General features: G+C 27.0%; 1 protein-coding gene and 1 non-coding gene across 2 annotated transcripts; one reads left to right on the top strand and one right to left on the bottom strand.

The window, feature by feature from the left end:
* Positions 1 to 13191: 13191 nt before the first annotated feature.
* LOC113865506 (indole-3-pyruvate monooxygenase YUCCA6-like) lies at positions 13192 to 16647 on the top strand. Its single transcript, XM_027500107.1, has 4 exons — positions 13192 to 13902; positions 14661 to 14909; positions 15394 to 15516; positions 16013 to 16647. The coding sequence occupies exons 1-4, from the start codon at positions 13192 to 13194 to the stop codon at positions 16235 to 16237; spliced, it is 1308 nt and encodes a 435-aa protein (XP_027355908.1). The 3' UTR covers positions 16238 to 16647.
* Positions 16648 to 25889: 9242 nt separating this feature from the next.
* Positions 25890 to 25962, bottom strand: TRNAF-GAA. Its single transcript has one exon. It is a non-coding gene; the product is annotated as a tRNA-Phe (tRNA).
* Positions 25963 to 27032: the final 1070 nt, after the last annotated feature.

Here is a 27032-nt window from a genome sequence, read left to right as displayed (position 1 = left end):
AAAAGGTGATTAATATTGCTTAAAATACTAAGCACGTGTTTAAAATTGTTTTCTCACAAATAATTATTGATTTATTTTTTATATTTTTGTGTGTGTAAATCACTGACAAATGATTTTTTAAAAAGTAATTTCAATCAAGCATACACTGAATAAAGAAACAAGTTCAGGGAACTTTCCCCCTCCCCCCTTCTCTTGTTTTATTGTTCGTGTAAAATAAATAATCGATAACTTTATCTTTTTCCTAATCTTTGATTTATTTTTTCTTTATAAAAAATGAGAGATCCCAGTTGGCTGTCATTATATTATCAATGATATTTTTTTAAAGGGAGATGTAAAAGAAGTGTTTTTCAATGTCAGTTTCATTACATGATTTTGTAAAGTACATAATGAAGTGGTGGCATTGCACCAAATTGGCAGCCTTAATTTGTAAATTCTATATATATAATGAAGCATTCCTTGTATTTCATCAATAAATTTTGTAGCAAATGAAAAGTGGAACATGCATGGAGTTCTATACACTTTTCTACTTATAGTTCAAACACATACAAAATAGGAAATAAGAAGTAGCTAGTTGTATATAAAATGTAGTGTGAAAGCACCTAAATATGCGACGACAAAACAAACTACTTAAACACATGAGGATTCAACTTTTTTGGATGTACTCTATAATATATTTGTATAGTTGAGGACTTGAGGTTAAGGGAATCAGATACTAGAAATATAGAGTGATTAATTGGATTCCAAACTATTGCTTGGAAGAAATTTCTTTTTAATAATGTTGTTGCCTTGCTAAGCAAGAATGCATGGCATCATGAAACTGAGGTTGTGAACAAATTAAAAATCTAGTTGCTAGATATGACACAAATTTAATACTTGAAACCCTTTATTCTCATATTCTTGGGCATCATGGGAAAGTTGCATCCCCACGCCTGTCTAATCAAGTCCTTCAGAGGTTATAATATATTTGTAATGATTAAAGTTGCTAAAGTTTAAAGACATGAGAAGAAGTGGAGAATACGACCCATGCTGATTCTGTGTCACATATATATATATATATGTAAGTTGCTACATATAAAGAGAGTGGAAGCCATGCCTTTTCTTGTAAAGTGTGTCCTTTACTTCCTATAATTAACCATGATCCATGCTGCTACACCGTTGCTTTAAAAGAGATTATTCGCTTTGCCTTGATTTTTGCTTTTTCAATTACTTTTCTTTTCTATTTTTTGTTTTTTCTTTCATGAAAAAAAACATATCAAAATGTCTTTATATGTATCATTGTATCGTATGTGCACAATGATACCTGAGGAATATTAAATGTCTTCTTGTGAGAAAAAGTGGTTTAAAAGCTCTCATTTGAATTTTTATATGATAGCCGTCTGAATAATTGTTGAAAGAACCCGTGGAGCAAAATTAATGCGGTCTCTGTACTAAATATTGAAAGATAAAATATAATTTTGTTCTATTATGGTCATGATTTTAAGTAAAATAGCAAATATTTTTAATTTTGAATAAATTTTTTTTTAAAATAAGGAATGTATAATGTATAATATTATTATTAAATAATGATAAAATTATGTATATTTAAAAATAGTAAAATATATTAATAAATATCTTCGTTATTAATAGTGAATATTTTATTTTATTAAATAAAAAATTTTAAAGCTAAACTTTTGAAATTAAAGAAAATTTATGAGCATAAAAATAATGATTTAATTTTTTTTAACATTAGAATAGATATAGCCTTGTGTTATCTTTGTACAGAGCTTAAAAGAATTGATTAGAAACTTTTTTAGTTATGTATAATATAAAATTACATACAAATTTTTTTCATTCATTCATTAATTTAAATTTTCTTTCATTAATAATATCTTGAAAACATTGATTAAGATATTACAAGTTTAAAATATCAAATACAAAGCAAACTATTAAATATATTAAGAATTAAAAAGTCTTTAATTTTCATTTCACTTAAAAAGTATTCAGTATTAGTATTAAAAAAAAGTCTGATTTCTGATTTTCCTGAATATTGTAAAATTTGATAAAATATGTGAATCTTCCCAAATTGATGAGTCCATTCTTGTGGTCTTTTTCAGGTGTGGAAAGGAAAAAGAGAATAGCAATGCATAATATGAAACGAGACACCATTATACTCTTAGATGCCAATAAGTTCATCTCATAAAAATAATTTTTTTAATTAAAAAAAGGGTAGAAAAGCATGAAAAAGAAAAAGACAAATGAAGAGGACTTCAGATTTCTTTGTGCCTTAAATTATGCATACACAAAGACACGAGTTAAGAAAAGCGACATATTATACTTTTCATGTTTCTTAACTCAATCAAATATCAAAATCAAAGTGTTCCTCTTCTACTTTGGCTGAAGAAGCATCTTCTAAAACCTTTACAAAAAAACTCATACTAATTTAATTATAAATAACATAAATATTATTAGTGGCAGAGTAGTCTCCATTCTTTGAAAAAACTTCAGCGTGAAGTTATTACTTTCCTTGGCTGCTTGTCTAGACACCATTTCGTGCCTTTAATTAACATATGTGTTGGAGAAAGTTACAATTTTTCAAAATAATATTTAACATATTTTTATCTTTTAAAAATTAACAAAAAAAAAAGAAAAAGAAAAGAAGATGAAGTCCTAAAACTGATAATTATATTTAAAATATTATCTTACTTTTTAAAAATAGTCCAAATATTAATAATAGGACGTCAAAAATGAGTTGTTAACATCATTATTGAGAGATACAAAAAATAAATTTAAGAGACTCGTTTATAAAAATATAATTACGTTTATTGAAGCTTAAACTCATATCACAAATTAAAGTAAAACAATTTCTATGAATTAATTTACTTCTTTAAGTGATTGTTTATAAATATTTGTCACTATAGATTAAATATATTTAAATAAAAGTGGGTCTAAATTATCTGATTTATTAAATATATAATAAAGTACTCAATCCCATTTTGAAGTACTTGTAGGCGCTACCTGCTTTACTTTTTGGTCATGTCCCCACTAAATTCTGTAATGATTAGATGAATTTTGTTATGATGTTTACAGTACACAAAAACTACTAAGATATTAAGACATGATCCCCTTATGCTTTCGGTTTATTAATGCATAAGCAAAGTGAAATGCTTTAGAAGCTCAATCCAACACCAATATAATATTTTCTCAAACCCTCTTAAAAGTACTGCTATGCGCACGCGGGTCTTAGGCTTCTATACATAATTATTGGAATCATCCCTTTTCACCTCTTAAAACAGGCATTCAACAATAATTTAAAATTTATTTATCCTTATATAATAAGTTTTTCTCTTCCTTTTAAAAAATATTTTACTCCTTATTTTTAAAAATAAAATGAGATTATGGAACTTTCATCTTATTCATGTTTTTTCCTCGCATTTACCAAACATGTTTTGTCATTGGAGTATTTGGATAATGAAATGGACTTTCTCAGCCAATGTTCTAGTTCTAATTTACTTTCTAATGCTCGAGTTTTGAATTATTGACCCAGCCCTTGAATCAGAATACATTACAAACTCATTAAAAAAATATTTTAATCTTATATTACTAAACAAAACATCTAAACTTAAATAATTATACATAAATTAACTTCCACTGATAAAATAAACGATTCTTATGGCCTAAAATATTATGCCAAATGCACTCATATCGAAGATTAAAATTGGCGTGATAGTGTTGGATGAAGGACAACAAATGTCAGTCATTAGTCGTAGAATTAACATACACATATATCCTTCACTTGTTAAGAGGCTTAGGGCAACAAATTAGGTTGACAAGGTGTTTGATTCAATTCTAACTGTTAGTTTTGGTTATAATGAACCGAAATATATATTTTTTGCTCCAAATGTTGTCATTCTTCTTTATGCATATAAATCTACATATATATTCGATACTAAGATTGAACGTATCAGATTATATTCAAATCTTTTTTGTATTTTGTTGCATGGATAGGGACAGGTTATGTATACACAAATTGATCCAAAACCTGCGATAATTAACTCCTGCTTATGTAAGGTTTTGTTTGTTTGGGGTACATGCATATAAGTGGCCGTAATAGCATTATTGAAGTTAGAAATTGTTCTAGAAAAGCAAAGATGAGAGAAGATGATAAAAGAGAAAGTTAAGAGTATAAGTTAGTGGTAACAAGGACTTATGACTAAGAGGATGGCAATTACCCCATTTAGATTGACTGAGGTGTTTATGAATGTTCCAAGTCATGATAGCTTATTAACGTCATTATGTGCGTGCTATGTATCTGGATATGCATTTTTGCTCTGACCTAAAAAGAGTGCATATAAAAAATTAACAAAATTATAAAGTTGTAATAAGCCTACCAATTGTCGTAAAAAAAGTTATCCGACAATATTAATTGTTCTTAGGTAAAGTAGGCCTAAGTAATTGATCATGGAACAAAAAAGATAAATGCTTGATTAGTAATTAGTAGTGCACAACAATTATCTCCCAACTAGCCGCTGGCGTCTGTGTATACACCAAAGTTTTAATTAAATAAGTATAAGTTCAGGTAAGGCACAATCCATCCATTGCCATTAAAAACACCCTTATTATTTAGTAATGAAATAATTGACAAATCAAATATTAAAATTATTATCATTATCAACCACAGTTTGTCAAAATTCATATTTACGAATATAAACAACGAGATAATTGAGATTGATTACACTTAAATACTAATTTTTGAGAGAATAAAGATGTTAAACAAATATTTTCCGCGGACGAAATTATATATTGACTCAGTTTCTTTCATAAAATTACATTATTAATGTGTTCTTGAATAACTCAGTTTTTTTTTTCTATTTTGTATTTTTATAATTTTGTACAGAACCTGAGTATTTATGAAATGAAAGCAAGATGATGATAATAAAATTTTAACAAATATTAATTTTTTTTTACAGTATTAACATATTATAATTCTATAGTTTTTGATTAAAATTTAAGAATGTATTGACTAAAATTTATTTTAAACAATAAGAATATAAAAGGAAAATACTAAATCTAATAATGATAAACTGTGAGACTAATGTAATTTATCTAATTTAAAATAAATTTTAATTAATGATTAAGAGTATATTATTATAATTTTGTTTATACAGAGAGAGAAAGTTGCACGTGCAAGTTGATTTTATAATTTTTTTTGTTGAATTTAAAATTTTAGTTATTATTTTTTATCAACATTTAAAATTTTAGCTGAACTCGGATGGAGCTCACATCAGTTGCTTATGGTCCCTACCAGCCCGCGTGGTTGAGAAAGCCCAGTTTATTCGTTTATTTGGGCTTTTGGAACTAACTTTTCGTGGGCCCCATAGCCGACTTATAAGCGATTAGAAAATCTTCGACCAAAGAAAAAATAAATTAGAATATAAATATAATATTAGTAGAATATATGTTTTTAGGGGTGTAGACTTATGGGCTAGGTTAAATTCTAATTTCTTAGAGAGGGACTAACCAATATACTTTTTATTTTAAAATAGATCAAAAGTTAATACCAGAGCATCACATTATAAAAATTATTAATAGTATAAGATTAAAAACTTTATAAAATAAACTAGTTTTAACAATATTTAATTAATATATATATATAATTTATAAATTATAAAAAAAATTAAATAATGAAATAATTTCACAAATATTTATTATATAAATATAAGTTATATGATAATTTTGTAGAATATAATTTACATTTGATTTATATAAATAATTTTTTTAAATTTTATTTTTTCAATATTATATTATTATTATTATTTAAAATCATTTTATTTTTCAATCTAAAATATTTTCAATTTGGACATATGAGGTGAGCCTAATTAACGATACTGCTAAAGAACATTGTTACATGTATTTGCAAGGCTCTCAAAGTCTTTAGCCTCATTTAGAGACTAATCTCTCTAAGACCCATTAAGAACAAAATTTAGTAAGTATGGGTGAAAATTTAATTATAGAAGAAGGACATTTGGCAACTTAAGCTAATAAAGTATACCTAATCCTTTAGTTAAAAATCACCCACCCAAACCAACCTAGTGTGAGCATGGCAGGTCCTAGACATATCTTGATGCCACTAAACTAAGATTTTCATCTAATCTAAACACATTTAACACATAGTATGCATAATTAATACGTTAATATCGTATTATTTAAATAATAAATTTAATGTTTGTAAAAATTGTTAAGCAAATTAACACTGACACGTTAATATTTGTACTTTCACTTTATTATTATTACTATTTTATCAATTGCATTTATTAAATTTTCTATTATTTTTCTTCGGAAGTGCATACATCAGCAAGTGTTAAATCAAATTTTCATTCCAAAGAAAAGCATCTATGCAAAGTTCCTTTCAAAATAATTGGCAATTATCGACAAGACACAAGCTTTTCTCCTGCATTGAATTTTGATTCTGCAACCTCTGATGCATTTAGTTTCTTTCACTCAAATAAAGCTTTACAATTTTCCATTTGAGCTTCAGACTTGAGAGTGTTCTCTTCCACTTTATTACTCACATCAATTCTCATCACTCTCCCATTTGAAGTCTTGTACACATGAAAGGCATAAAGTAATCAAAATTATTTTTTGTTTTTATATTTAATATTTTTTAAATTAGTTCAAATGTTTTTTTTTCTAATCTTTATTACTAATACAGTCAGTTCAGAAATTACTACGTGTCAATTTTAAGTTATATCACATCAATAAAAAATTTAAATTTAAAATTTACAAAAATATAATAACTAAAATAAATGCTCTCACGATGTATAGATTTTACTCAAGATAATTTGAATTATTTGCACACTTTAAGAAATGTTACACCTTATCCAGCAATTGCATACGACATGAACAACCCTACCACCTGTGGCTCGAGTGAAGCGGAAAAAGTTAGTAACTCATTGATTTTTTTTTTAATAAGATTTTTATTAGTCATTAATATAAGATTTTTTTTTTATAAATTTTTTTAAATATTCATTACTTTTCTACGTATATGTGTTTTATTATTAAACTATTTTAACTCCTTGAAAAAATTGATATTTAACTTTAATTAATAATAAATTTAAAATGGTGTAATTCATTTTAAAAATTAAAATATTAATCTTTGTCCTTAATTTATGTGATTTAATTAAAAAAAAACTTATAAAAAAGGTCAGAAAGAGTAATGAACTACTTTTTAAATTTTAACTGAAAATTCATTGTAAAAAACAATTAACTGAAAAATTCATTCTCATTTTATGAAATATATGTGTGTGTGTTTTTTTTTTTTTAAAAAGCACTGCCTTCGTACAATATCTATATTTTATTGTCAAAATAAAGATTTTTTTTTTTAAATTATTGATAGGAATCAATAAAGAAGAGATAAGGGCGTCTTGAGCAAAGACAATAATTACGATTATTTTAAATTTTTTTTAGTAGACAAATAAGTATTAATAATTTTTAAATGGATATATGAAAAAAAAAAATAGTGTTTAGTTGGAAAAAATTGCATATTGGAGTATGTTACTAGGGTGAGGGTCTTCTAAAAAAATGATTAGAATTAATTATAAATTATTCAGTATAATTAAAATACATACTAACTGTAAATTTTATATTAAAACACGTAATTTAGATGCACGTACTTAGCGAAAAACAATTCAAAAATATGATTTTAAAACTTGTTCGAATACTTTACTCCACATACAACAGTATCTATCATTATCATTAATAAAAATTTTGAAATTTGATTTTGTTAACCATTTAACAGTTTAAAAATTGGAATGTTTATCAAAAATATAATATTTAACATTATTAATGTATTTTTATTGATACAAAGTGAATTATTTAATATTATTAAAAGTATAGTATATTCTTATTATGATTTTAAATAATTTATCATTATTCTTTAATGTAAATTAATTTATCTTATTTTAGGATTTAGTGTTTTAATTAGATTTAAATTTAGGGTTTTAATAAGAGTTTTAAAATTTTTATTATTTATTTAATTTAAATATTTATTTGAGATTATTTTAAATTTTATTATTTTTTAGATTTCTTGTAGTTTTTATAAAAAATCATTTTTTTAAGTAATAGTTAACTTTTATTCCCCTATGTAAGTCAGGGAATAGCTAAAAGAATACAATAAATTTAGCAGGAGACTATCCTACTAAAGGAATTATCTTTGGTCTTAAATGGTTCTATATCACTTTTTATCAATGGAAAATGAATAATCTACAAGAATGAATGAATGCCAATAGTTTGTACCTCAGATGCACGACATAAAGTTCAAATTAAACTATAGCTAGGAATCCACAAATCCATTAATGTCATAGTAGATGCTTTAGAAATAAAATAAAATCTTTGCAAATAAAATGAAGAACTTTTACCCACTTAATTTTCTTTGTATCTTAAAATCTTTGACCACGCTCATTTTTATTGTTTTTTACTTTTATAAAAAACGGATGATCTAAGAATTTCCCAATATCTCAACGTTGATTAGCCAATAGCATAAGCTCGCACTACAACAAAAAATACATTTGTCCATAGTTCAACACTTGTTTTTCTTGCAGTTGAAATTGCAAAATAATAATAGTGAAAACATAAATAAAATCAGTCAAGTCTTAGTGAATCCAATTGTAAATAATAATTAATTTTGTCTACACTATTAATCACAGATAAAAATTCCTTTTTAAAATATCTTTTTAACCTAATTTCTAAATACATAACAGGTCATTATTTTAATCTTCACATGATTTCAAAATAAAATAAAATTAATAGATTTTGTTAACCTCAATTTTTAGAGTTGAGTTTAAACATTCACAAATAAAAAAATTTATAAAAAAAGTACATAGTTATTATATTGAAGTTATAAAAATACAATAAACACTTCTCTTTCTAATAAAATTTTATCAGTATTAGTTACTTATTTTTAACTTTAAATGCTGAAGTTAACAAAACTCTAAATTAATTATACTCTAATAATTAGTTCATGTTATGCATTAGAAGTGAAAAAATGGTTCAATACAACACTTATAATTGTTGATTGGGCACAGATGCTTAGTTAAAGAATTATGGAGGATAAATAACCTTTCATATTGTATATTTGCCAACTTACACAGCACACACGTTGATTTTATATATGCTTATTCTATGCTCTTAATCCATGTTTTTGCAACAACATTCTTCGCAGTTTAATTAACAACTGAGCACTAAATAAATATCTTTCTTTCTATTGTAGCGTGGACGAAAATTTTTACCAAGAATTGTCAACCTCAAAGGACTACGGACATGAAGCTCCATCTCTCTTTCACCTATTCATTACTCTCAACAAAACTGTGGCATTAATTGTTGTAACAACCATGTGATTATTATCATTGTTACTCATGAATGAATGAAGCATCTAGAAAAACAAAACACAGTTGTTTTGTCTGTAGTATCTCATAAATGACAGCAACTCATTTTTTAACATATTTTTTTGTTATTAACTAAAATTTATTTTTAAAAAACTATGAAAGAAAAATGAAACTAACATGATTTTTATAATTTTCAATAAATTTCAATTAATAATTCACGACATGAGTGAGCCAGAACATATATAAATGCACACAACAACACAAACTGTATTTTTCTGGAAGACAGAAATTGGCTGCAGGGCCAAATTGGCCTTGACAAGAGAGAAGGAAGATACTATATAGGACTCATGTCACAAGAATTTGCTTCCCCTTATTCTCAAATTTTTTAGATGAATCTCAATGATTAATAATCTATAGACATGAGCAATGATTAAGTGACACCATGCATTTTGTTGTAGCTTGTCAATTTCATATTCAGATATTAGTTCTATCTATAGATAGATAATCATCATTTCGTTTAATATATATATCATATTATTAATTGCTTCAAAAGATCAATGTTACATACGTAAATAATTGAAAAATTAATAAATTATGTGAAATAAAATTTGATAACTTGTATGGAAAAAATTAAAAGTGAAAGATAAAATAAAAAAGTTCAAATTTTGATAGACTTAAAAACTTACTTGTCATTTATAAACATGCAAAAATAAAAAGAAAGGAATATTAATTAAAATAAATATATTTGTTAGATGTTTACTTTTTAAAATATATTGATTGTATAAATAAATTTAATATATCTAATATAATAAACAATATCTTTGTTAATTATTAATTTTTTATCATCTAATATCTTTAAAAAACTTATTAATAATTTTTTGAAAAAATACAGTTAATATCGTTTACATTTTAAGTGATTGAAAATAAATGAGTAAGACACAGTGAGACTTATATTAACGAAATCGCATTAACAAAAAGTTTTTATTAACAAGTAGTATAAAAATATTAATTAAAAAATATATAAAAGTATAATAGAAACATAATAAAAAAGCACATGTTAAAAATATTTTATTGATAACAATTAAAAATAATAAAAAGAATCGTTAATAATTATAGCTGTCGGACGTTATAAACTTGTATTCGGTAATAACGATCTTGGATGTCAAGTCGAAGGGTGGCCCTCGTTTTTTCCCTGTCATGTATTTATATGGCCTTCATTTCTGCATATTTATTCTCTTCATATCATTTTCCTTTTCCATCATTAGATCACTCATTGGCGATCCAGGGACTTCAAGGCCCTGCACTATCTTCTATTTAATGAGATTCTCAATTCACAATAAACTCAAGACCCTACATTCATTCATTCATTCATTTTAGCTTTACTTTTTAAATCACGATATTATTTCCTGTCTTATTTTATATATTAATAAAAAAATTTAGTTGTTAAACTGGTAATTATTTATTTAAATTAGTTTAATAATATAAGCATTGTATTGTTATTCTAATACCGTGGTACATTACATTCATAAACATTTTTTTGATAAAAAAACTTATATATATATATATATATATATATATATATATTAATAACTTAATTTTATAAAATATATTTCTACTAATAGAATAACTTTAATTATTAACCGTTAATATATGCTTTTTTTAACTAGTAATAATGGAAACTACATTTCCACAGGATTGTGTGAATGAAGGTTAGGGTGAGTACCATGTACGTTCCCTAACAAGTGACATTGTAGAGTTAAAAACCTACGTCATCGATTACGACCGAGTCCAACTTAAAAAATATATTTTTAAAAATTGCTAAACCCATCAAACTTACAAAACTTAACATAATGAAATTTAATAAAGTTTTTCTGATTAAATTGTTGATGTAATTATCATGGTCCGTGACTCTTGTACTCACAAAGAAAAATTTCAAACAACTCTATTCTTAAACAATATCTTTTGCTCACATATTTATGGTTGTTAAATAATTTTATTTTTATTGAAATTTGACATTATATATAACACCGTATGTTAATTTATTTGTTCTTCCTATATACATACATGCCAATTAATATATTGTGTGAACAATTGAAAACATTAAAAAAATATTTAAGTGCGGTTAATTCAAAAAGTTACATGCAATATTAAGTGAATTCAACGAAATAATCAATTGGATTTTGAAATTGTGCGAGCAATTGCAAACGTTAAAAAAATAGTTAAATGTGGTCAATTCAAAGAGTTACATGCAGTATTAACTGAATTCAACGAAATAATAAAATAAGTTTACTTAGCCCGTATCAACAAAATATATATAATTCACATATTTATTTTAAAAAAATCACATAGAAATAGAGAAGATGTATTTAAAATTGAAAGGGAAATTGAATTCAAAATCCTATACAATATAGAAAAAGTTAAGTCACTCGTTCAAATTATTCAAATTTAAGAGATATGGATAATGTAATTAAGATCGGAAAAAACTGCTATTTTGAGTGTACTTGTAACAGATTTGTTGGTCGCCTTTCCTTTTTTTTTAAAAAAAATTTTATGAGCAAGTTTTAAATATTTATTCTATTTAATATTTTAATTTTTTTAATAAAGTTAATAATTGAATTGTGTGATATTATTCTGTCATTTATTTTAAAATTTAGAAAAATAAAACATTATATATAATTTAATAGTTGGTGTTTATTTATATTTTAAAACTATAATAATATGAGAGTGATGCAAAAAATATATCAACTAACTTTTTAATTAAAACAGTCTATTTAACACAATATTATCAGTTTAATACTTGATTAATGTTGATTTTAAAATAATATATCCATAAGAATTGTTTTGTTTTTTAAAACTCAGGTATCAATGCTCATTAACATAGTATGTATAAAAGAAAAATAATCTTTGAGTTGATTTGAAAATGGAAAATATACCACAAAAGTGACATCTCGGATATATTTCACAGAAACCACCCAACAGAAGCTGAGTCACTCCACATTGCGCAATGAGAATGATCATCACCGGCTATCTTCTAGATTATGCTCCTCTAAAACACTTGTTTTAACTGTTGATCATATCTTATTGGGTTTGTTAACCAATGGAAAGTGTTTAAGAGGAATAATTATTTTGTGCAATGTACTCCTAATCAATCTCTCTTAATTTTGACGACCATAGTGACGTTTGCATGTGGGGGGTTAAATATGTAAATTCCAGGAATTTAATTAATTAGCCAGCAAATCTACATGATTTATATGTGCATTATTAATTTATTAGCATTGAGTTTAAATTAATAACATTATATCATATAAAATGTCCCTACAAGCGTTGCTTCTGTTTTCACCACTTGGTTTTTGTCCATATAAATTCTCTCATTGTATGATACAATAGGAATATATATATACAGAGAGATATCACCATCCTTCTCAGTCTATCTCTATGATGAATGCTGATTTAGCCCCGTAGTTGGTGCTCATCCTTCCGCTTAACCCTCCTCCATATTGAACCATACACAAAAACACCACACTCCCACATACACATAGAGAGAGAAGAAAAATATTCATTCTTGTTAGTGGATAAGACCCTCTTAATCCACTCCAATTTTTTAGGAAATTATTTTGACAAGCCTAATCCTTCAACAAAGTGAGAGAGAGAGAGAGAAGGAGCTTTAGTTTCTCTCCAACGTTGCTCTGTCTTGAGACCTGAACCTGAAATTGGAAGCTAGCACAAACTCACCCTCAGCGCCAAAAGCAACAAGGTAGCAAGCAAGCATATATACTGAGAGAGTTTAGTTTGGTCCATAAAAGTTTTGTTTTTCTTAATTGCATTAATCTTGATGGACTACTGCATGCGAGAAATAGAAGGAAAGCAAGCACATGACCCTTTGTTCATGAATAATAATTATAATAACATGTCTTCATCTTCCACTGAGAGATGTGTATGGGTTGATGGGCCTGTGATTGTAGGAGCTGGGCCTTCTGGGCTTGCAGTAGCAGCATGTCTCAAAGAGAAAAGAATCCAAAGTGTAATACTAGAGAGATCTAATTGCATAGCTTCTCTGTGGCAGCTTAAAACCTATGATCGTTTACGCCTTCATTTACCAAAGCAATTCTGTGAACTCCCCTTTATGGGGTTCCCTTCTGATTTCCCAACGTACCCATCAAAGCAGCAGTTCATAGAGTACTTGGAGAGTTACGCAGAGGGGTTTGGAATTAGGCCAAGGTTCAATGAGACGGTGAAGCATGCAGAGTTTGATGCAAAGCTTGGCTTTTGGCGCTTGAAGAGTTTTAACAAGGCGGAGAAGACGACGGAGTATGTGTGCCGGTGGTTGATTGTGGCCACCGGAGAGAATGCAGAGGCGGTGGTGCCTGATATTGAAGGAATAGAGGAATTTGAAGCACCCATAAGGCATACAAGTTTGTATAAAAGTGGTGAAGAGTTTAGAGGGAAGAGGGTTTTGGTGGTGGGGTGTGGGAATTCGGGTATGGAAGCGTGCTTAGATCTTTGCAACAATAATGCTACTCCATCACTTGTGGTCAGAGATACAGTAAGAAGCTCTAATCTCTCTGCTTAGTTTCTTTTATATATATATATATATATATATAAAAGTTGGTGTCCCTCCTGATTTGGAATTCTGATTTAATATGAAATAGGTTAATTTGCAACAAGATTTGCACTTTTTTTTTATTTCAAAATTTTAATTGGTTTTGTGACTTTTGTCATGTTGCTAAATATACACAGCTTGGTTTGCAAAACCAAAGATGGGTTTTTTTTCGCTCATGCAAAAAATTCTAAAAAGTCATAAAATATGACAGGGTGTTTTTCTTGTGTGAAATTTCACATCACTAACCACTATCTTCTAATTAGAAAAATGAAACTGCAAGCCTTGTTCTGTTCAATCTGAAAAAGAAATCAGTAAAATTCTTCCTCAAGTTTGCCTTTTCTGGTCTCACACACCTACTTTATTCAAATTAGAAAAACCCTCGTTTCATTCTTGCATCTACTGGCTTCAAGTTCCAATGGATTGTTAAATAATAAATCAGAAACTTGATCTTGCACTTTCTTGGATTTTAAATTAAGCATGCGCCAGCGATATTTTGTAGTGAAATTTTTTTTTTCCTTTCTTTATTTACTCCCCATGATTTTTGTGTTTTCCACCACAGTGCACATAAAGCACGGCCTGCAAAAAATCAGGAGATCAAAGTCCTCGTACACTTTTGCATCTTGTTTTGCCCCTCTTTTTTATTTTATTTTGTGTTACAATCTAGTAAATTTTTATGATTTTTTTTTTTTGGTTTGGGTAAGGTACACGTTCTACCACGAGAGATGCTGGGAAAATCAACTTTTGGGTTGTCCATGTGGTTGCTCAAGTGGTTACCCATGCGACTTGTCGATCGGTTCTTGCTAATAGTGTCATGGCTTATGCTTGGTGACACTGCTCGATTCGGATTGGACCGGCCTCGTTTGGGTCCTCTTGAACTCAAAAACCTTTCTGGAAAGACCCCTGTGCTAGACGTGGGTACCCTTGCCAAGATTAAAGGTGGAGACATTAAGGTACTTACCCTTCCCTTTTTATCAAATCAAATTCAACTTTCTTTTTTTTTGTTTTTTATGAAACCCAAATCTTCATTTTTGAGGGGTCACAAAGATCTTATTTACACCGTGCTTTTCATAAAAAAACTAATGGTGCTACCTAATTTTTTCTTTTGCTTTTCATCAGTGCAACTTACATTTTCTCCTCCTTTTTATATTTAATGAAATGACCCCTTATTGTGTTCCCTTCTTTTATTTTTTTCCACCCCTTCTTTGCTAGAGTTTCCATCATTGCGTGTTTTCAATCAAATCGTGGGCGGAAAGCACAGGGTTTGGAATTTTTTTAGTTTCTTTATAAAAAAATCCGAAAGCTAGTCGACAAAAAACGTTCACTAATCATTGTTTTGATCATGTTTGGTGGGGTTAATTATATTTCTGTTAGATTGGTTGTTTGAAATCAACGAGCAAATGAAATCTGAGTATGTCAAACTCAAAATTGATGTAGGTACGTCCAGGCATTAAGCGGCTTAAACGTCAAACAGTGGAATTTGTAGACGGAAGGACAGAGAATTATGATGCAATCATATTGGCAACGGGTTACAAAAGCAGTGTACCCTATTGGCTCAAGGTATGACGCTTACCATTTGTAACAAATGCATTCAAGTTCTTGAATAATATGATACAGACATTTTAAACAGAAAAAAAAAATTTATTTGATAGTTGTATTTTATAATTAATTTATGATTTTTTTTAATTCATGAAGATTATTATGAGTTTTGTAAATCAATATTTCTAATGTCTTAGTTCAAGAATTAAAAAAATATGTTATAGTTTTTTAAAAATTATAAGACATACATTAATAATACTTTTTGACATTTTTTTTTTTACTTTTGTCTCTTTAACCATATTCTAATCATACAATTAGCATTTACCTATTACTATATTTTGTTGCTCAAGAGTATGACAAGGTTTAAATTGTGACAATCATGTGTTTAAAATATATTAAATTCCCAGTCTTTAGCAAGTTTGGGGAAAACACGGAATTGAACAGAGACACCTCTCTATAAATTTTGAAATTGATACATAGCAAAAAAATATAATATTCTTGATTGGTGTGTGTGCAGGAAGAAGATATGTTCTCCAAGGAAGATGGGTACCCGAAGAGGCCATTCCCAAATGGATGGAAGGGTAAAAATGGGCTCTATGCGGTGGGTTTTACCAAAAAGGGTCTACTTGGTGCGTACATGGATGCCAAGAGAATAGCAGAAGACATTGAACGGTGTTGGGAAGCTGAGGCAAAGCATAGAACTGCGTTTGCACGCTCCCACTTGCCGCTACCAAATTCATAAATATAATTGGTATTTGGTTTAGGCGCAAAAAAAAAGAAGAGGTTCATCAAAGAAGAGATTGTTAAAGAAAATCATGAATGGAAACGGAGGATTTTTGTGGCATTACGGTATCACACGTGTTGAATGCTAGTAGCAAAGTAATGCTCCTCCAATCCATGCATGGGAGAAGTGGGCAAAAGCGAAATGAAAATGAGGAAGATTTTACAATGGTGCCCTTGAGCTTAATTTTGATGGATCGGTGAGCTTGGGGTTGAGAAGGAGATATTGAATTGAAGTTGAAGAAAAGAAACAACGGTGGTTCTCTGTTGGGGGGGGGGGGGGGGACCTTGGTCCTTTGTTTAATTTTGTGTACTTCTTGTACATTGCAATTTTTCCTAAGTAGGTTTGACTTACAGGAGAGAAAGAGGAAAGGGTAGTGGAGGATGCATGTCCTATAAGGCGAGTGTCCGGTATGTGATTGAGAAAGCTGAGGTTGTAGTTTAACCTACATTTCCTTTTTCTTTAGGAATAGAGTATAACATTTTGATATTTTTTAGGTTGCTTGTTTGGCTCTCTGGATGCTTAAATTGTTCGGTACCTGTTATCTTTTCTTTATTTTGTAAACAACCTTTGGAGAAGAGAGCAAAAGTTAAAAGAGGGGGCAAATAAAAATCCTTTCTTAGCTTGGGATGAAGTGCTAGATTGTGTACCGTTTACACTACCACTTCCATGCAATTTCATTATCGAAATGATTTCATTCCAAGTAGGAATCAGGACCACTCTCGCTTTTCAGCAGAAACTTAAGAATGTGCGTTTGGAAACAGCCAGAACCAATTAATTGCAAGGGAATTGCAGTAGAATTGTTATCACATTTATTACTTATTTCCCTCTCTCACCAACTTCATTAAATTAACACCGCTCGTCAGATTAATTCAAGCAACGGCGAAATCTGGTCACTTTGTATCATGGCAACCATCCTTTCACGATTATTACTTACGATGTGTTTGAATATAATGTCTCTATTTAATAATTTTCAGCTCTCTAAGAGCACATCTGTTTCGCAGCAGTCTAGTAGATTTAACACAATAAGATTAATTTAGATGTAAAACCCATTCACGTTAAATCAATAAAAAATTGTTTATTTACTGATTTGTACACGTTATAAGTGATTGCATGCCTTTGCCGTGATTTGTCAGAAAGAGAGCAGTGTACAGAGTCACACAACCCCACCAACAAGTTGAGGAAAATTTAGAGGTGATGAAACTCTAGCTAGTCACGTTGATTTGATCTGATTAGAATGTTTTCAATCATAATAAGAAAAAGGGGAGAACTATTTATCCAGAAAAAGAAAAAGTGTAACAACTTAATGGGGTCAACGTCACTCTAGTGTCTAACTGTCAAGTCTGGGAGGTTAGAATCGCATTGGATCATAGTGTTTATCCTTTCCAGGACTGGCTTTTAGTGCCCAAATTTATGCTTCTACTGCAACCACCGTTTCTTTTACACATCAAGTTTCATTTTACTCCAAATTTAGCTCCCCACTTGTGATTTCCACGTGAACCACTCCTCAGAAAAAGGTCTGTTTTCCTTTTTTACTTACCACAATGCGGGAGACATATCACTCACATAATCCATACGTGGCTGATTTTCTATACGGTTTTTGTGAAACTGATTAGACTATAAAGGAGGCACTAAACTAGTGAAATGGCAGAAAAAGGATATTAGAAATTTTATAGTTCAATTTTTAGAAAGATATTCTCCTATCTTGAATTTGCCATCTTCTTATCTTAATCTTCATCTGCTTAAACCATTTTAAATGAAACACGTGCTTAACTTATTTACTGTAATGTGCCCCCAACAAAATTGCATCAGTACCATAAAAAAAAAATGCTTAAATTTTACTTGACCCTAAAATCCAGGTGATTAGTCGCCAAAAAAAATTCAATCTGATTTTGAATGTGATTCTCGATTTAACAACCTCCAAGTCAAATTTTGACTCCAGCAACCTAATTCAGTTTTGCAATTAAAATATCTTCCTAAAGTTAATAAGAGAATCCCAAGCAAATAGGAAACGGATAAGCATAATCTTTTGTAAATTTCTATCAACCAAAATGAAAAAATATACACGAGAAAGCTTTTAAACTGAAAACGTATTCGTATATGATGGGTAAAATTGGTTTAATTAATTAATGCCCCATTAATAATAGGGACTAAAATAATGTTTGTCTTTATCCTGTCTAAGTAAGCTCTTCACGTTGAGATTAATAACATTTAATTTAAGTGATGACAAGCATATTTTTATAAGTAATTAACATGTGAGTTTCTTGTAGGTATTATCATATTAAAGTGATGATATAATGAATGATTATTTTTAAATATAATAAATTTTATGAATTGAAAAATTTGTAAATATTAATAATTATTTTATGTTATTAAATAATCTTAAATTACAGATGTATAATTTTTTTATAAAAAAAATATGATAAATTTAAATTGAGATTAAATTAAATTTTTAAACGTTCAATGTAAAGAAAGTCACGTGATGTAACGGAAAGAGATTGAATATCAAAAATGTTTTATTTAAGATAATTTCTAAAAAAGTTTTAATTTAAGAGTGATGACCCATACTTTATACAGATATAAATATATTAAGTTTAAAAAATTTTAATTTTCAAAAATAATTTTTGATAAAAGTTTATCTTTTTAAGTAAGTTTATTTATTTTGACACATTATTTCAGATTTAGGTTCTGTATATAATTTATAACTATTTTTTTTATTTTTAAATAATTAATTAAATTAAAAATATTTAGAGCTAAAATGTACGAATGAAACAAAATATTGTACCGATAAATATGCTATTAAATTTAAATAATAATAAAAAGATATTCACGAGTGGTATTTACGTAATATGTTTAAAATAACAAGTGAAAATAAGAGATAAAATTATGTGTAGCTATAAATTACAAGGTGAATATGACTTAAACAATTTTTTTATATTTAAAAGTTATAAACCTTTTTTTTATGTGTTATCAAACATCTTAACTATATTATTTTAAGAATATAAAATTATAAATTTGTGTTACTAAACATAACTTTGAAATATTTTTTAAATACTAAATGTCTCAAGTAAAGTTTTTAAAATTCAAACTCACCTCGTCCTTTGTGTAAATGATCGTAGAGATTAAGAATGGTAAATGTAGTTGATAAAGAAAAAAATAATACATATTAGAAGCAAGTTTCTCATATATTGCATAAACATTTTTGAATTTATGTAAAAAAATTAAAATATAAAAAATATATATACAAGGTTAAAACTACGATGATTATTAAGCAATGATCAAGTACACGTCTAGAAAAACTAGAACAGACTGTTACGAGAGGTATTCTCGTTGCAACAACAATTCTTTTTAGTAGATACAATTAAATCAAAGAAACAAGACCACTTTAGTTGAGAAAATTATAAAATAAAAAAATTGAATCAAGACATAATTTATGAATATTGACTTGACACTTCGTGTGAAAATTTTAAATCTGAATTAAAAATTACTAAGTTTATTTTTTTGGTAAAAATAATAAATTATATAAAACTAAAAATCCAAAAATTATATATAAAATTCGTCTATATGATAAAAGGAATCTTCAAATAAAAATATTAAATGAGTTAGTAAATAAAAAATCAATTCATTTTACTGAAAGCAAATAATTTAACAAAAAAACTATTCAAGGCTGAGTATTCAAATTTATATGAACTAGTTATATTTTTAAATTTAATAAATTTTATAACCTTAAAATAAATTATTTATAATAAATAATTCAATATATTTAATGAGATTAAATTAAAAATATAGTTTTTCAAAGTTTTAAAAAATAAAATTCAATTTAAAAAACTAAATACGAAGAAGAAAACAGTTCGTAAAAATACTATTATTTAAAAACAAATGCTCAAATTTAATGCATAAAAATAAATAATACTTGAAAAATAAGTTAGTGACAGACCTAGTTCTTTTAATCTATTTTGTTTATTTTTTATTTAGCTGTAGTTATTTTTGTTATTAATTTTTGGCTTAATTACATAATGGTTTCCATATTTTATTTTTCAGATATTTGAGTTAAATCTTTCACTAAAAAATATATAAAATGTAAAATTTGTGCAAATTAGTAAAAACAGAGAGTTATGAAATATTTTAGTATATCCATTAAAATTTATAATTATAAATTTGAAAGGAACCTAGTATTACGTGAAATGCTGCCAAAATTGAATGATGATTGATGAGGCATACATGGCTGCATGCATGCAAATACATTGTGAAGTGGGCATTTGGTATATTATGATGTGTACAAATCATGTAGCAGAATGTTGGGGAAATTGACAATGCATATCCTTCTATTATGTATATTACATGGTTGGTCCGTTACGGTTTGTGGTTTGTTAAAAGATTGCATGACAGAAGCGGACGCCATAGAGTTTTGGTCTTATGCACAATATTTATATTTAATCAGAACAAACCGAAAGAGAGATTCGCCAAAAAAAGAAAGAGAGAGATTACCAAATACCATTTGATATGTTGCCTAAAAATCATGAGCCATCTATATTGGGCCCCTCTTTGGGCCTTAAATGTCATCAACTGTCCTTTCCCATTCCTCTCATTTTATCGTTTCTCTCATGACACCTATCTCCCAATCCGAATCTTCATTACCTATCAATTAATAAAGTTTTATAAATAAAGTCATTGTTTTTTTTTAAGAATTAAAAGATTAAAAAAACAAAGTTACTCTGTTTCAAATTTAAGACTTATTATGGTATTTAAAGATGTCTTAATTATAAAGAATAACTTTCATAAATCGAACTCAAGATATTTTTGGTTAACACTTCGAAATTAAACAAGTTTCCCCTCGTGATACAGTAGTTTTACATAAATTATAAATTTCTTCAAAATTTAACAAGTTTCTCTAAATTGTTTACTTCTAAACATATAAATTTTTTTCATATCTCAAATTCAGCATAAACTCCCAACTATTTATATAAAAATATATATAATTTAATTGTTTAAAGTATAGAATAAAATAAATAACAAAACAAATTCATTTAAGTTTAGCAAAAAGTAACTTAATCGATATATATATATATATATATATAAATACTGAAATCAATATTATATGTAAAGCCATATATTGTGTTTTTCTTTGTTCCTTTCAATTGGTGGTCTTCAAATAACTTCGACAACTAAATCCTTTCATGGACTTAAAACTCGGTTTTGATTAGGGTGTTGCTACTTAAATAATATCTTTTTATCAATGATTAAATTAAGCATGCCTTTAAAATTACGAAATGAGTATGTTGTTACCTTGCCCATTTTGTCCCAGTCCCTGTCTTCTGCATGGTACTACAAGAACAAGTGAACAACTTCGCCTTTGTATCTCTTGATGTCGAAAAATTAATTTTGATACTTTGTAATTGTAAAATGCACTTTTGTAATATAAATAATATATTGAAGTTAACTTAAATAATAAACATCACATGTATGTTAAATAATTAAGATTAATCTAAATAAACTTGTTATAAATATACATGAATACCCAGTTGATGAATTAGAAAGAAAAAAAGAATATCCTCTAAGGAATAAGGCAATAGGCACTTGAGAAAATATCATTATAATTAAATTGATATGAGGGCCCTGGGGATGTGTTGGAAATGGAAATGAATTTCAGGTTTCAATCAGTGCAAAATGAGAGATTAGGGCCTATCAGCCAGCTTGAAGGAAATTTAGATGGGAAAATGAACAAAAAATGGAAATTGAAGACGAAGTTCTGCACTTAGGACAACCCACGACTAATTAAGGTGGTCCTGTCGCGGTGTATAGTATCCACAAGCTTGATAGTGCAATTCATAAGGTACGTACACATGGTGCACATGGAAGCTAGTGGATATAATCAGAACTGAGGACCATGGTGCTTTAAGGGAGTTAAAAGGTCTTAATTGTTTGTGGTCCAAAACTCCAAATTATTCATTATCCTAACGGTTTTGATCAATACGTCTTGCGGTATGGACCATTCTATTGTTTTCTCACTTCTTTATTCCTATGTACCCAATTTATTGTTATCTAACATTTTATTTCGACGAAGAAAATATAAATAATAACTCTTGTATTTTTTAGTCCGCATCAGATGGTGAGCAGTCAATAGTCAACGATAAGTGATTTATCAACGGTCCTTAGGGTTTGATCAAATGATTGGATTTCCCTAGAATGTCTGTCGAGGAAACTAACCAATTATAAGTTCGCCAGATACTCTCTTTTTTTCTTTTTTTATTTGTGAAACCGACTTACCAAAATTTTAAAAAATTTGCTCCTTTAAGGTTAGGGACAATTAATTGCGTGTTTTAGCCACTCTCAAAACCACATTCATCCACTAGTATCCTAAATTTTATTTAGTACTATTTTAACACCTTTTTTAAGGTGTAAATATGAGATATCTTATACCATTATAATATAAATTTTAATATTATATTCAATCCAAAATTTTAAGATTATTAAATAATATATATTTATTATTTATATGTTGCTCAGTTTTATATTTTTATTTAGTATTTTTTTTATTCACACTTATTATCTTAGTGTATAATTTATGAATTATATAAGCTGCACATTTTTTAAAGCGTTTTTGTTTTAATAACTAAATAAAATTAATTATTCTTTATTCAATTTATTAATTCATGTTCTTAATTTTTTTTTTCAAATAAATTATATTAATTAAAACAAAATTTTCTGAATGACATGTGTCTCCGCAAGACAAGCAATACATTAATAAAATATTTTTTAAATTTTAATCTTTGAGATTATATTTAAATAATTAATAGTAGTAAAAAATATTAAAAATAATTATTATTATTTACGTTTTTGATACAATCTTAATAATTTTGAATGCTTAAAATCTTAGCGTTACTAAATTTAATAAATTAATAATGAATAAATTGTAATAAAATTGTTTATGTGTTTACTAGGTTTATGACTTATTTATTTTACAATTGATTTTTTAATATTCTCTAATAAAAAACACATTTTAATGAAAAGATGCAATTTATATTATTTTATACATCTATATAAATAATATTCAACAATTTAACATTGATTAATACCAGCCAGTCATAATCAACTTTAAAATAAACCTACACTTAAAAAATAACAATTTGAAATGTAACTACAGGTGCTATAAAAAAGGATAGCTATTGACTTTCTTTTGATTTGGTGTGAGATGGCTATTGGCTTTCGAGTGCCAACCTTGTCACTAGCCTACTGTACAAGGACAAGCCACTCACAGTTTGTCAATTAAATTGATCAGCTGACCTATTACTTCAACTATGTACAATAAAAGAAAAAAAGAAACTTGTAAACGTGAATGTACCAGAAGTTTTTGAATAGTTGAAGGAGGAAATTCTTCACTTAATTATTTAAAATTATTTATTACCGTATTATTTTTTGAAAAATTGTTCAACCATACTTTTTTCTTTAATCACTAATGAAATTATTATTATTTTTTTATTGAATTAATCTCTCCAAAATCTACAATACCATATATGTTAACTTTAAAGTATATTTGGAAGAAAATTTTTGTAGTAGAAAGGAAAGGAAGACTTATTTTTTATTTTATATTAAAAGAATTATATATTATTTAGAAAGACAAATATATTATTAATATATTAATTTTTTATTATTATATTAATTTATATTTTTTATTTCTAAAAATTATTAATTTTAAATATATTTATTTAAAATATAAAATAAAGCCATTCCCTTCTTTTTCCTCCAAAAATCCTCTTCCATACACACCCTTAAATAATATTAAAGTAGTGAAAAAATAGAATCCTCCTTGATAGTTCTGATAGTGAAGTTCCGAATGCTGACAAAACATTAACAACTTTTTTCTGTTTTGCCATGTGCTGCCAACAAATAAATAAATGATAATTCACCCCATTGATTTAGGGTGAGCAGAATCGCGATTTTAACATCTCGACCCAGATCGCAACTCTTAAGGATTGAATTGGGTTATATAATATCTAATTTTTATACTTTTATTTTAAAATTTTATCCATTTTATAGATGTAGTTGTTTTGAGTAAGTTTAATATCGCTTAATTAAAATTTTAGATTAAATTTTTATATATATAAAAAATTTTCAATAATAAATTCATTCGTCTAAAAGATATGACTAATTTTTGCAATATACAGACATGACTCATTATTTTGCATACGTGATGATATCATACAATATTTTATTTTTTTATAGTTATTAAAAAATATAAAAATATATATATTTAAAAACAATATTTAAATAATATATTTCTAAATTTTAATATATTAATGATGTTAAATAATATAAGTTTTAATTGAAAAGGCATGCATATCCGAATTCTTTTCGGCTTATGAATCTTGCCATTTATTAGATGAAGAGTGGTTTTCTGGATAATTAATTTAATATTACACTACTCTTATTTTTGCATATCACCATCGGACTCTCTTTTCTTATGATTTTTTTTAATTACAGAAATATGAATTTTTTTTGTAAAATTATAAAATATGGGTACTTTTCAAATATTATATTATCACTTTTAAATTTGTTTAAAATTTTTAATAAATTTTTAAATTTTTATTGACTAATTTTAAAACTTTACCATTTTTCGTTCTTTTATCTCTAAATTTTTGTATCTATATTATAAATCACCAACATAATTTTTAAACTCCATATTTCTATAATATTAAAAAATATATTTAATATATATATTATTTCTAAATATCACAGATATAAAAATAAATCTCATCGTTTGTTTGGTCTAATAAGGGTGTCGTCGTTTGCTGTTTCGCCATTTTCTCTCTCCTTCACAAATGTCCCTTCGATAACTTATCCAACGACGCGAGAGAGTAAGCCAACCAAAGTTAAAATGACGTGAGGGGAACGGTGAGATACTGTAAGATCTAGTATTGAAAAATAAGACTAACTGTTTTGCTCTTCAATTATAATTATCAACCCTCAAATAATATTAATATTTTTTTTTATCATATGTCACCTGTCATGTTTATCATTTTATTTTTCTTTCTCCATTCAAAACTAAACACCTTCATAAATGTCCAAAAAACATTTTACTTTGCTTTTGGATTGAAGACAAACACGAAAAGAGTACAACACAGTTCATTATAAGCTCTCTATTGCTGGCTCCAGTCCTATCCGACACTTTTTTGGGTGTATGGGAGACAGTCGGATATCCGACACTGAATCTATATTAAAAAAGGGTAAATTCTAAAGTGCCTTTAAAAAATAAGGAAGTATTCTATAATATTTATGTACGTGTAATAATTATAATTATTAATTTTAGTAATAAAATTAGTAGTATATTTAAAAATATATAAATATTTTTTAATATTTTAATATAATTTTAAAAAATATTTAATTAATTATTAAATTTAAAAGTACCGTAACAAGTACAGTTAAAAATCTATATTTTTTCTTAGTACCATCTCTGACTCTTTTGCGTATGAATCTAACAAAATCTCGAAGAGATCTGAAAAAAAAAAGGCATTCATTCTCCAACTTGCATGCATTTTCTCTCTTATTGAATGATTGCTGGACCCGTTATCTTGACCAAACAAAGAAAAAAGTGAAGTAAGAACTTAAAAGAGAATGCGGTGAGCGTGGATCGAACACGCGACCTTCAGATCTTCAGTCTGACGCTCTCCCAACTGAGCTATCCCCGCTGATGTCACCAAGGAGCATCTATTACAGGCTAGGTTCAGTTTAGCAAATTTCGTAAACATTCTTTAATGATTTATGAGAATATAAATAAACTAATATTAAATACTTACTGCGGTGCCTTAACATTTAAGATGATATTTTATAACTTTTCTATTTGTTCCAATTATTACTATTTATGTGTATCTCATTTCATAATTTTTCTTTTTACATTTAATTTTTTATAATAGGAGAATGAATGTTGTGTATTTAGCGGTGTACATTTAATACTTTCACCTTCACCAACAGACAAAGAAGGGAAATAAATGTAAAAGTGTTTTAAGAGTATATATAGGAGAAGTGAAAATTTCTCGAATGTGTAAAGAGAGAAAGAGAGTTTGTTGGAATAAAATAAACAAAGGGACAGTGGTGTAGAAGATAATTATTAAACAAGTAGTGGAATAAATTGAACATAAATAATAATAATAATAATAATTGTATATATAAAAAAGACATAAAATGTCATTTTAAATTGCAAGACACTAGAGAAACTAGTATTAATATTATGCATAATCAAATCGTAAAAGTTTAAGAATATAAAACTGACATTGATTGGTAGTTGATAAATTACTGTTTTATTATTAACAAATTATTAATTGTCTTTACTTGTTAAAATAAGTATAAGTTTTAAAACATCATAAAACATAAAGTTAATTGAAATGTGACACAAGACAAACCAACAAATACATACAATTTATCTCATAACATTTTAATCTATCTATCTCTATTTATAAAACACGATATCTTTTTCACAAGTGATATTATTTTTAATAATTATTTTAAACAAAGGTATTTTTAAATTAATTTTTGTATCATGTTACGTGACTTCTTATATTGTGTTTACTTTTCTAATTCAATATTAATTGAATTTTTTATAATTAATTTTTTAAAGTCTAGTATTAATCAATATAATATAATATAATATTCATTGCTAATAATTAAGGCATTGATTTTTTAAATTCATAAAATCTATTCAAAATTTTAAAAAGTTAAAAAATATCTAATTAATTAAATAGTTAAATTTTAATTACATAAT

Source organism: Abrus precatorius, unplaced genomic scaffold (assembly GCF_003935025.1).
Source record: "Abrus precatorius isolate BTA unplaced genomic scaffold, Abrus_2018 Scaffold4, whole genome shotgun sequence".
Taxonomy (NCBI): Eukaryota; Viridiplantae; Streptophyta; class Magnoliopsida; order Fabales; family Fabaceae; genus Abrus; species Abrus precatorius.
The sequence above is the reverse complement of the archived record's forward strand: the minus strand, read 5'-3'. Positions and strand labels throughout refer to the sequence as shown.

Bases quoted from the DNA above. Each gene is read 5' to 3' on its own strand.
- LOC113865506 (XM_027500107.1), top strand. From the start codon at position 13,192: ATGGACTACTGCATGCGAGAAATAGAAGGAAAGCAAGCACATGACCCT. The intron at 14,910-15,393 runs GTACTTACCCTT...AAATTGATGTAG, and splicing joins TTAAAGGTGGAGACATTAAG to GTACGTCCAGGCATTAAGCG. The intron at 15,517-16,012 runs GTATGACGCTTA...GTGTGTGTGCAG, and splicing joins GTGTACCCTATTGGCTCAAG to GAAGAAGATATGTTCTCCAA.